This window comes from Aythya marila (genome assembly GCF_965140915.1).
Source record: "Aythya marila genome assembly, chromosome: Z".
Taxonomy (NCBI): Eukaryota; Metazoa; Chordata; class Aves; order Anseriformes; family Anatidae; genus Aythya; species Aythya marila.
This window is the reverse complement of record NC_139080.1, coordinates 45,725,798-45,738,563: the sequence shown is the minus strand read 5'-3', so window position 1 is coordinate 45,738,563 and position 12,766 is coordinate 45,725,798. Positions and strand designations below refer to the sequence as shown.

At 37.1% G+C, this 12,766-nt stretch overlaps 1 protein-coding gene across 7 annotated transcripts in view; it reads left to right on the top strand.

The window, feature by feature from the left end:
• The window catches only part of CDC14B (cell division cycle 14B), a 44,207-nt gene extending 37,165 nt beyond the window's left edge, over positions 1–7,042 (top strand). For 2 of the 7 annotated variants that reach the window (XM_082783608.1, XM_082783604.1), the window contains one exon: positions 5,861–7,042. In XM_082783608.1, the coding sequence (XP_082639734.1) occupies positions 5,861–5,897 (37 nt within the window). In that variant the 3' untranslated portion in view covers positions 5,898–7,042. Of the gene's footprint in view, positions 1–2,151; positions 2,269–5,857 lie in introns of those variants that run through there. The other 5 variants (XM_082783607.1, XM_082783603.1, XM_082783602.1 and 2 more) reach the window with 4 other exon arrangements.
• The last annotated feature ends 5,724 nt before the right edge of the window (positions 7,043–12,766 follow it).

The following is a 12,766-nucleotide window of genomic DNA, read 5'->3' as shown; positions in this document are numbered from 1 at the left end:
ATTTTACGTATTCCTACCTGCATAAACACTCATACACGAGCATGTATCAAACTTCAGTCGTGTTTTATTTTAAAAGACTAAAAGTTAGAGGGGTAAGCAGGTTTTGTACCTTTTCATTTAGTCATGGAAATTGCTAGTGGCACAGAGGGAAGGTTGGTCTGTTTTCAGCACTGGTGACATTTTCAAAGCTTAGTTCAAAGTGCAGTAGCCCAGATTTGTTCATGTTGTGTGACAACTGTGACACTGAAAAGAGAATTTTGAGTTTTAGTGTTAGAACTTGTTCGATTTGCTTTAGAAGAGCAGAAGAACTTAAAAAGTGGACTTTAAGGTTTTGAACCTTTTCACCTTGGACATGCGAGGAAAACAGATTTTTGTTAGAAGAATTTGTGTTGTCTGCTGAAACATGATATGGCTTTGAAGGTATCTCTTCTATATTTTTAGCCTCTCAAATAACTGATTCCTCTGACTTTGTATACTGTTTGCAATAGAATCTTCTCTGCATTTTAATAGTCCTTGCTGTTGCAATCTTGTATCTTATCCGGGAGGAAGAAAAGACTGTTTAGTTTGGACTTTAGCAAAACAAGGTGTTTGGTTTTATAAATCTGAAATATTAAAAGATGTTTGTTCCAATGTAAATTGAACATGTATGAAATTTTTGGTTATGTAGTCACCCATTTCCCAAACAATACAGAAGTAAGTGGTAAATACTGTTGCTGATCAATTTTACTGCTGTAAAATTCAGAAACGTAGTACAGAATTGATTTTAGATGAAATTGTGTTCTCTTAGGTACACTTGCATATTCTACTTCTAGTATCAAATCTATATAAAACAGTGAAAATACATTCTTTTTACCACTTAGGTTTTCAGTAATTGCCTCTTGAAAAGTGAATATGTTACATGAGTATGAAAATACTCATATATATTTCTTCCATATATGCCTGTCCACTTTTGCTACAGAGCTTATGTTTTTATGTTCACATCTAGGATTCTTAGAAAGCATTTTTTTCAGAGTAATAAGCAACTGGACAACAGTTCATAAAATTTAATGAAGGTTTTAATTACTAATCTAATACAATTTGCTAGCAGAGATGGACTCGGTGAAGCCACTGAGAATTGGTCTGCTAATAGCTACAGGGGAAAAAAAAAAAAAAAAGAATGAATCCCTGCATTACATGAATCTCTAAAACAATGCACATTTTTATAGTTGGAAATTTGCACAGATGGACTAGAAAATAGGCCAATTAAATGTTGCACTAAATATATATATTGCTGGACTCCACAGGCAAGTTGTCACTTTCTTTCCATAGGATTATAATTTTACTACAATTATTTAGGAATACAGAGAATGTGGTTTCCCTGCAAACCAGTTGCATGGTGGCTTAAAATAGTTACTTCCATTTCATAACCTGTAGTTCAGTTCCTTTGTTATTGGTGTTGACACTATAAAGAACACATGGATTTATCTGCCTCTTTAGGAAACAGTCAATACATTGCTCAAGAGTCTTCAAGAGGATCTTCTTAGCACAACTAGCATGCAAAGCTGAACCTTGAGTATGGTGTAGTTATTCCCTGTAAGAGCAGAATACCAGCATTTTCAGTATTCTTTCCCCAGCCTGCTCTGTCTGAAGGGAATATATCATGGTTAACTGCAGGAGATTTAGACTCTGATCTTCACAAATTGAATTACTTGTTATTTTTGTTTTTGTTTTTCCGAATTCCTCTATGTTAGTCTGAAAAATAACATTTGTTTTTGTTGCATACTTCAGATTTGCTCCTTTTTTTTTTCCTGTTGTTGCAGTAACTTAAGGTGTTTAACTTTTTTTGTCCTCCAAAAACCTAAAAGAGAATTACAATTTATTATTTGATCTATTCTTTGAAAGATTAAAAAAAACAAAACAAAACAAAACAAAAAAACAACCAACCAACCAAAACCCATTTCTATTCCTAATAAAACGGACTTGTATTACTATTATTATAATGACATTATAAAGAGAAGGCTGTGTTTCAGGCAGAACAGTTTGCTTTTCAGAATGATTTTTGAAAAGCTAACTGATGCTTATTATCTCTGCTGCAACTGTAACATCCTCTTTTTGGTATTTTCCTAGAAACTTTCAGGTTATATAATCTCTCTTTTTTCCTACCCTTTTCAGAGTAATTCCACAGTCCAGTGTTCAGAAAAATAAAACCTCTGAACCTAGCATTTCTGACAATACAGACATTACTAAAAGAACTACCAGGTCTGCTACAAGAAAAAAAAACTTAAAAAGGTGAGAGTTAACCTCTTTAAAGATCCAGTAATTTTTCTGTAGACAAATACTTTGAGCTGTTGTATCCATTGCTGATAGGGGTTTCTGCCACAGTCTGACTCCTTCTAGCAGTGAGAAACGTGAAGCAATTTTATGGTTTATGTCATGTATTGAGAATATATGGAACCTTAAATCTTAAGGGATTTGCATATGCTGCTGAGCCTTTCAACTTTTGGAATTTTATGTTGTAATTCCTAATGTCAACAAGAATTCCTGAAGGTGAGGGATTTGGGGAACAAAAAAGCCTTTCATTACCAAACATCTGCCTGGAGTCAGAGGCAGAAAAGTTCACAGCATTAAGCATTAGTTAGCATGCTAAGTCAGCACTAAGAGGAATTAAATTTGACGTGGACTACTGAAATGCAATATTAGGAAGAATCTGGTGGCAGGTAGGTGAAGTGTCTAAAATGTACATGCATGTGGATATGAGATTTTGTAATGAGAGTATCAGTGGTAATCTGGACCGAACCTGTTCAGTCCACATATGTGTGCATTCATGCCCCTCTACTGCAGCTTTCCAAAGCATTATCAAAGATGAGCCCGAGAATGTAACTGGATACAACTTTCAAGTAATTTTCAGTGGCTTCAAATGACCAGAATCTGACTTAGGCTTGTAGTGAAAAACTTTTGAATGGACCTACCAGGTGATGAAGAGATGTTTTTTGTGGGAAGAGAAAAGGTGGTGAATAACAAAAAGAGAAGAAAAAAAAAAAAAAGAAAGAAAGAAAAGCTTGTTATGTGGCTCACTTTATAAATATTGCTTAAAATTCCAGATTCTTGGGCAGTTTTTTTCCCTAAAAAGCTCTTCTTTCCCCAGCCTCATCCTTTTTTGCAGGTAATGGAAGTTACAAAAAATCCCCTCTATTGGGCAAAGGAAATAGTCTAATGAATAGCAGTCTGAAGGAATATGCTAGTCAGAATTCTCAACAGCAGCCATATGAATTTTATGAATTATGTTTTGATTCATAGTACAATACATAAGAAATACTTTATCTTTCCTGAAATGTGTGCTTCACTAAATACCTTAGCTCCTTCACAGAGGTTTGTCTACATTCTGCATTGTTTTCTCCATGTCAGACAGACCAATGGGATTCTGACAGCTTTTTTTGTTCTTCATGCCTCTCCAGTTTTAAGCTACTTGCAACTCCTGGTAGATGTACACATGCAGATGTGTAACTGAACAGAGATGTTTAGTTCCTGAAAAGCATACCTTCACGTAGATGTTTGTGTTGTGTGAGATGAGTCTACCCATCCCTAGGAGGAAACAGTATCCCTAAAATAAAGTTAACAGAAGATTTCAGGTTTTAAATGAAAGATGAGATTTTAAATCTTCTCAAACTTCATAAAGCATTTTATATTTTAATGTATTTTCAAAAGCTTCTACCCCAAATATTTCAGTCTGTGTACTGTGTCTTCTAATTTTTGGGATCAAAGAATGTCAGTAAGTTTATGCTTGGATCAAATAATCAAAGTAGTCCTAAATACTTATTGTCACAGTTCTGAAGTTCTTAATTATCTTCTTATCTGAGAGGGCTAATTGGGTTGTGGTGCCTCTAAAGGCTACTGCAGTGTGACTGTATAATTTCATGGACTTCCAATTTAGTACCTCACTATTAATCCTGCAGGTGTCCTTTCATTTTTCTTGTAGCATTTGGCAAAACATCACTCTTTTTTAAGCCTTCCTTTCTTTTTTTCCCATGTCTATTCACTTGAAGCTTATACAAACTTCTTGAAGTCTGTGAATTTGCATTATTTCAAATTGACCTATTCCAGATCAAATAGAATGCAAGGTAGAGGATAATAATTACTGTTAAAAAATAGAATTCATGTCCTAACCAACATCCATCTTTGTCGAGGTCCTGTTGCCTTTTCTGAACTTCTGACATTGATGTAGGCCTTTATACTTCTGTTTTCTTGTCTGTCTGATGCATTCCAGTGAAAACATCTTGCAGTGTTTTTATATGAATCTTATTTGATGATGCTCTAGGTCATTTTACACAGTTCTTACTGTAGATGAATCACATTTGTGACCCATCCTAATGCAGTATGATCTGCAGAGCTGAGTAATGCATCTACAATTTCATCCTTCAGACTGTTGGAGACACTATCGTATAAAGCGACCCCACTGTGGTTCTTTAGCCAAAACAGCTCTTTGCAGCTAATAATACCCTATTCTGGTTTTGCTGAGGAATCTGAGAGAGTTTAAATACTATTAATAATGTTCATCGTGTTTCCTTTGTGGAACATCTCTAGATGTCACCTGCCATCTACAAAAGACGAGTACCGGTGGATGCAACACGTTGTCTCTTGTGACTGAAATAACACTGTCATTGAACTGCAAGAAATCACATTACTGAAGTATTCTTCACAGTCTTTTTCCATGGATGCCCCAGATCTATTCTTGTTTCTCAGTTAGGATGTGTCCCTTGTAGATCTCCCAGTTACTGAGAAGTCAGAAGTTGTATTTTAGCAAGATGCATACACCAGATCATGCTAAGGACAGCTGCATCATTTTCCTCTCCTTCTTCCCTCCTCACTTTCTTGATACTAAATCGCTTTTAGTAGATGGAACAATGTGCTATTTCAGCTGGAAAAGTATATAAGATGGAAGAGCAATCCTAAAATCTTAACCCTTAACATCATTGTCCATGCTCGATCCGAAAGATCCCCAACTGGAATAGCATCCTCACTTAACAGCTGGACTGGCAGAAATGCATGCCCAACCTGTGCTTGTGCCAGGACAAGAACCCTATGCATCCTGGCCAACAGTGTTCCCCTTTCATATAGGTACTTCAAAAATTCCCAAACAACTGAAATGGTATTTTCTGTATTATCACACATTATAGGTGTAGGATTACGGATGTAATTAGTAATTGGTTAGAAGTGAAATCTTGAACTGTGAAGGAATTTTGATAGGTAGAGAGGTTTTTAAGGAAACAGAGGTCAAGTTATTACAAGAAGAAATAACTGGGGGACAGGAGAAAACGTGTGAAAGCCACATCATTTAGTTTCATTTACTTCTTTTAACCAGAAAGGCTTATCATAAAAACTAACAAAGAGGAGTATGCTTTTAAAATCTCATATGCCTTTGCTTTGCTTGGAATTGTAAAGCAGCCTTCTGCACTCTTGTTCAAACACTGAAAATTGCTTGCAGAATTTTGGAGCTTATCTGAATGTAATCTAAATCTAGTTCTAAATAAATGTTTCTTTATTATTCTTTCTACTTTACTGTTTCTTTCCTACAGTCTGATAGTTCAGAGGGAGAAAAGGAAAAAGAGTGCTTTACAGCAATTGCGATTAATGATTGTATGGTACTTTGAATCCTTTGTTTTTCTGTATGAAACTGACCCTTTCTTTCTACTGTCTATGATCAGACCAGTCTGTGCTTTATTTACAACCGGTATTGCTATGTTACTAAATGCAGTGACATTTATCTCCTGTTCCTTTTTTTGATGTAACGTTTGCTCATTTTTTTCTTGTCAGCAATGTTTACTTGAAATGTTTTTTTAGTGCGTATTTAATTTTTTTCCTCAAATATGTTTTATTTCAGCAGCCAGTCCATCCCAAGGACTAGAACAGTATTGCGTTAAATTTCAAACAAGCAACCAGTATTGAAAGGGGATATCCAGGAATGAAGGGGATACAACTATAACAGACTTGATGCAATTCTAGGAAGATGACCTTGGCTTCATTTCTCAGCAAAGGTTAAGCAGAAGGAACTCCTTCGTACTTGTAGAATAAAATGAACTGTCAACATGCCCAATAGACAGTTTCCTAATTGCTAACACTTCCTCAAACAATGCCAACAAAATCTGTGTAAATTCAGACTCAGGTGTAAATATGTAAGTTCTCTATTATAAAGAGGGCTTCCTAGTATATATGATGCATGTGTATAAATTGTGATGGCAATCACTTATAGCTGCTGACCACCAGAAGTGAAAAGATGGTGGGAGTTTTTAAATATATATGTGTTGTTCATTCAGACTGGGCTCAAGTCTCCACTTGAGACTGAAACTCAACCACAAAGGCTTTTTACTTATAGTATGGGTACTCTCCTGCGTTAATTGGCTATTCTTTCTTACTTTGACATTTTTTTATGAAGCCGCAGTGTTGAGAACACAGTAACTATTGTCCACCAAAGAGTGCTTTATTTTCAAAGTTTTTTTTCTTCTCTTCAGTTATGAAGATAAAAAACAAAACAAAAAAAAAACAAAACTAAGAAAGCAATTATGTTGCTTTTAATAGTAATGAGTTTTTTAATTGTTCACAACCACTGGTTCTTTTACCTAATAGGAATTGCTTTAAATCTGGTATGATTTTAATAGGGAAGAAAAACAGCTTACCATTTAAAGCAGTGCTGTCATACTGAAATGTCATTACTGTTTCTTTTCATATCTTCAAGTCTTTTAAGTGAGACTTTAGATAACTGTACCTGAAAGGTAAGACTTTTTTTTTTCCCCCAGGTTTTATTGGTACATTTAATAACTTATGAATGTCACTGTTGGTTTTTTTTTTTTTTTTTTTTTTAGCTTGAAGACACCTAATGAGTGCAGCACCTTAAAAAAAAAAAAGAAAAAAAAAGGAAAAATAAGCTTGCTGTACATCTGAGATTGGTAGTGGAACTCAGGGGCAGGTATAATTATTAACATCTAATTATAACACATTAAAAACTACAGCTTACCTCTCAGTTAAAAGCGGTGTAAGTTTTAGAGCAATCTGAGGCTGAGATTTTCATCCACTACAAGACTGTCTTCAAACACTGGCAGCCTTTTTTCTTTACCACTTTTCACACTATGAAATCTCAAAGGCTTGCTTTGCAGCAATTCATCCTTGTCTGCCAGCTGGAAGTTCATAGCTGCATGTCCCTTAGACGAGGACTGGTACCACATAGCCTTAAATAGAATACAGTTCTCTCTTGATTTGGTAACTCTTGTAGTAGAAAGGAGTTGAAAACTACATCTGGAGAGTTAGCAACAGAGTTTTTAAAAGATACGGATTACCTTTGCAAGGGGGAGAATTTTCTTTCAATGAATGTAAATAGGCAGGAACAGTGACTAGTTCCAGCCTCTTTAAATAAAAGGAAGTTTTCTGTTATGCTGGTAGTTTCTCAATGCCACTGTGAATAACCACACATTGGTTTGAATACTTTTTTTGTGGCAGAACAGTGCACCATGAGTTGGAGGGGAGGCAGGATATAAAATGTATGTGAGCTTACAGATAGCATCTGTGAGTTTGGGTACTACAGCTTTTCGAATATGAATACCAAGAGAACAGGGAAGGCTTGCATGGTGCAAGCACTGAAGCTTAGACCCTAAATATTTTTGGTTTACCACTTAATCATCACCCTCACCTCCACTCTCTTCTAGGTGAAGCACACCTAAAAGAATGAATTCACCCTGATAAAAAGATTAAAGTTTTCTTTTTATTTTCTTTTTTCTTTTTGGCCCCTTGCCCTAAAGGGGAAGTACAGTTGGTCACAATAACAAATATGTTGTGCAAATACGACTTTTTTTTTTTGAGGAAAACTATCATCTCGAGAATATGATCAGTAAACCAATTTTAAGTCTTTTCAGGCAGAAAAAAATATGTATGAAACTAGTGCGGTGAGAGCTAAACAAAAATTTCATTAGTATTTGTTTGGCTTTGCACATCTCTCAGATGAACTGATTTTTAATGTAAAAATACCCCTTCAAAATTCCAAATTGGAATTTCCCTTTTTTAAAGTAACCAGCAATGCCACTAGCACTTTCAGGTTCATCAGAAGAAATTTGCATAAAATAAGTGCACAAACAGACACCACAGCAACTCTAGCTAAACCAAAACTTCATGTTTGGCATGAATGTGTTTCAGGCTACCCCTTCCACTGCTAGTTACCGTGGTGAGAAACACAAAACTGTCAAACATTTTACATTGGAACTCTCCAAACAGCCTTATATGGTGAATTAACCCATTACCTCATTGTGTCCCATCTAATTGTGTCTGTTAGTTTGTATGAATTTTTAATACTTTGTCTTGTATTTTTATTGTACCATACCAAAGCTGTCTTAAGTACAAGCATAAGGAATAGGTGTGGGTGATGGAGTCCTTGGGTTCCAAATCTGTTTTGAATTGTGACATACCGTGTGCCAAAATTAAATGTGCATGGCAGCAGTGCAACAGAGCAGCTGAAGGAAGTTATTTCTGCTGTTATCGATAAGGAGTTTTGGTTAAACTTACAAAAATTCTCTTTCTTCTTTCAAATACATGAGAAATGAATTCTTCCATGATGTTCAAAAGTATGCAACATACTCAAAAGCTGTATTATCTTAGATCAAATTGCTAGCTTCCATTACAGCATCAGACCTTGTCCTTTTGCCCCAGGACAACAGAGGAAGTGCTGCTTTTATTTTTTTATTTTAAATAAGATTTGTAGAGACTCATGCATTAAAATGGAGAAAAAAAAAAATTACAAGTGATATTCACCAGTTTGTTGCACTGCAGTTTTTATATTAATGGTTTGCAGACTGTTTGTCTTGTGTAAACCCATGTACAGACTATCAAGATCTAGAAGTCCTTGACTAATCAGTACTGTTCATCCTGATTATTTTTAAATTGTATATTTCTAATCATATTTTTTTAACTTAGATTGACAGAATGGGAGTTTATTTTGCTGAAGGTATTTTTAAGATAAAGCTTCATATTATCTTGTAATATCAAGTAGTTCAATATGCATTTGTGTGTCATTTGAAAATATTGCATATTGTATTTGGTTTTATACAAAATACTGAATAGTGAAAATTGTAAACCTGAATTGTGTAAAATTAAAAATAATAATCAGAAGTTTGTTTTCTCACCTTTATTTCCAGCATTCTAAAATGAATGTCAGAACAAAACCATATTTGTACAATTTTGACTCTTCTGTGCTCTTAAAAATAATGAGAATCTCACCTGCCTGTGAAATTTTAATTAAAGCATGAATCTTTCACATTTTTTTTCTGATTTCAAAAATAAGCTTTGGCTCTGCATTTCAGAGGACTCACTTCAGAAAATAATGGTAATTGTACTTGAATTGTTGGAATACTCTTACCCAATACATATATATATTTATACACATATATAGTTAAACCGAAATAACTGGTTCTAGTTAACCTAAGTTAAGGCTGGGCTTACAAAGACGCTGCGTGCTTTAAGCTTAAATAGCTGAGTCCATTGATGAAGATATTTGGCACTTTTTTTTTTGCTTTTTTTTTTTTTTTTTTAATGGGGAATGGTGAGGGTGTAGACCTAGACATTCTGCCCTTTAAACAACTGCTTTCCCAGTCAGTGTCTTTCCCTTCAAACTCCTTCCCAATATAGAAGCCTACTAAAAAGACTGGCAAAAACCGCACCACCGGGACAGCCCAGCAGCAGTTGCTTTTTGTCCCTGCTGCATGCCAACATGTTCCACGCTGCTGCGTCACTACCACCGCTGCCTCCCAGCCTGTCCAACTACCCCGGGTGCTGCACACCAGTCATGCCATGAACAGGACAGAGGTAAGTCCTACACTGCTTGTTGCTGCAGGACTGAGGGAGCAGACAATCGACTACCCTTGGTAGCAGCTAATGTTAAAGTAAGAAAACCCAAAATGCTTGCTACTAGTAGCAGGAATGTAGCCACTTAAGCAAGCGTTGAAGCAGACCGAGTCGCACCATCATGGATTTACCTTTACCACCATCAGTGCTTTCGTGCCATCCCCCTTAAGATGAGGGTAGGTCATTTCCTCAGTTTTTTTCAAGGTGGAAGGGCTCAGCTTCCCCATTACCCCTCCTCCAAAAAAAGTTTCCAGCTAAGCACACCTGAGTTTATTTTTAGGTTTGAGTTCTGTCATAACAAGACTCTACTCTTCTGTTCCTTATTCTTCCCAAAATATTGTGCTTCTGGGACTGAACCTTTACTCAGTACTTAAAACAGGCAACATTTGTCCTGCTGCCTTTTTCCAGGTGCTTTTTTGTCCGCCCCTTCCCCTTTCACAACAATATGTACTTTATTTAAGTGAACCATTTAATGCTGGCTCCCCTCCTGCTCCCATACTTAAGGATTTCCTTCCCCTCCTCCCATTGATCAGACATTTTCCACCCTTTGACTAGAAGCCTGAACAAAAAAGGCTCCTGAGTTTTTACGTTCTCTCATTTTCAAGGTATGCAGCCTTTACTAGGGCCAGAAAAAATATCTGATTTTGTAAACATGAAGAACGCAACCAAATCACACCTCACCCAACGAGCACGCAATTCCTGGATTATATTATGTCAACTTCCTTTTTCTCTTGTCAGAAGAGAAAAAAGTAAATCAACACATTTTGCTGATATTTTTCCCTTTCAACAAAGCTGTCCCATTAATTCATTACATTCTGTAGAAGTTGCTGTCTTTCATTCAAGCAGTTAATACTGCACAGCTCTAGATAGAGGACCTGTCTTTGCTGGAAGGGGACAGCAGCTTATAGTGTCCTGTTAACCAGCTGTAAGTAAAACAGACAAAGGAATGCTGAAAAATTTTATTGACACTGGCTACCCAGGACAGCAAAAACTGTACTCAAACCATTAAGTGGTAGCTTGTCTCAAACACAGCACTGCTGTTATGTGTGAGGCAGGATCGAAAGCCACTCTGAAGGTTCAGCCATCTGCACCATTTCTTGCATCACATCTGCAAAAAGGCGTTTGTTTGCAGGCAAGTAAAACCTGGAGATGTAATGTATGTCATATTAAAGTCTACGTAACAGAGCCAAAGGGTAGCAGTTGTTATTTCTTACAATTGAAAGACTGAAGGTTCCATCCCGGCAAAGCACATGTTGCTCAATACTTCCCCAACGTGCCTTACTGAGAGAGAGGCGCTCACATCCCACAGCTGTTACTCAGTGACTGAGAGTACTTCTGCAGGTAACCACATTTCACATTCAGTTGTTGGTCCAGGGGTAACGAGTCAGTATTACATTATTTTCAACACTGTATTTACATGAGAATATAAATACACAGTTTGTGTATCAATGTGTATGTGCACATGTGCCCGTGGCAGCTCTGAAGGGGGAAAACACGGAATGGCATGAGCACAATGTGACACCTGGGAGACAAAGGTGTCCCAGGGCTGCGAGTTTTGGTCTTTGAGCCCAGAAGCTGTGCCAGCCACCTAGCGCTAGATCCGTGTGAACAAGTGTAACCAAAGCAGCTGAAATACCATCGCCCATGGGGTCATTTACATATATTCCTAATCAACTACACTTTTCTACCAGGGTCTTTTACTTCTGAGTCTATTTATACTCTTATGTTAAGCACAGATAATCCTCCTCTTGCTTTTAAAGGCACTCTCACAGGAATATACCCTTACCAATCGTATACCATGGTACCACGTATGCATCAGGTGGGCTGCATAATATCGAGACTCTCAGCTATAAATGAGATCTGTGGAAAGAGATTAATTCCTTTTTTGCAAACTTTAGAGTTCACTGCTTGGGGGAGTTCCACCCCTCACCTCTTTGAAAAGCGTATTTAAGAAGATAATTAAAATAGACATTCCTTGCATTCATCACACAACCTTCACAAACTCCATCTACATCAACATAAAATTTCCCACGCCAAAAATCAACGCATCATTATCACAACGCTGACAAAGGTGGACAATTTATACATGCTCCACCTTCATCCCTTTCCCACATTACACCACCACACTCTCCATGATTATCACATTCTAACAATGTTCAATCCATGTTTTGCCCGCTCTCTCTCCCAATTATTGCCCTTATCTTAGACTCCTCAAGTCCACAGTTTGGTGCCAGGAAGGACTGTGGTGGCTTCACTTCAATGGGCAGCTGAGCTCCCCCATAGCTGCTCTCACTCCCCCTCCTCAAAGGAAAAAGGGGAGCAGATAAAACAGAAGGGGGCTCAGGGTTGAGATAAGGTGAGGGAGATCATTCGTCAATCACCATCGCAGAGAAAACAGACTCAGCACAGGGAGATTAATATAATTTATCACCTATCACTAGCAGAGCAGAGCAGTGAGAAACTAAAAGCAAACCAAAAACGCCTCCCCTCCAGGCAGCCTTTGGAGCTGGCTCTGATCTGACATGGGGCAGCTGCTGGGCTCTTTTCAGGGAGGATACCCCTGCAGCTCCCTGCTACCAAACCCTTGCCGTGTAAACCCAACACACATACATTAACTAAACACAAAGCTCACGTGTAATTTTCCCTAGACCACTATAGTAATCCTAACACTGAAGTGCCTGTCATAGTGCATTAAAGAGTAATTAATGTAAGATCTACAACAAAATTTCATCTCTTGCTTAGATGCATGCCACATTTTATTAGTGTTGGTTTCTTTATTTACCCCGGACTGCCACTTGCTTTACATGAAGGAGTAAACCTAAACCAGGAGTAATTGTTAGCAGCAGATGTGCTTAACAGATACAGCTGTTTCCATACCTTAAGTATGACAGGTGACTGAGATTTAATA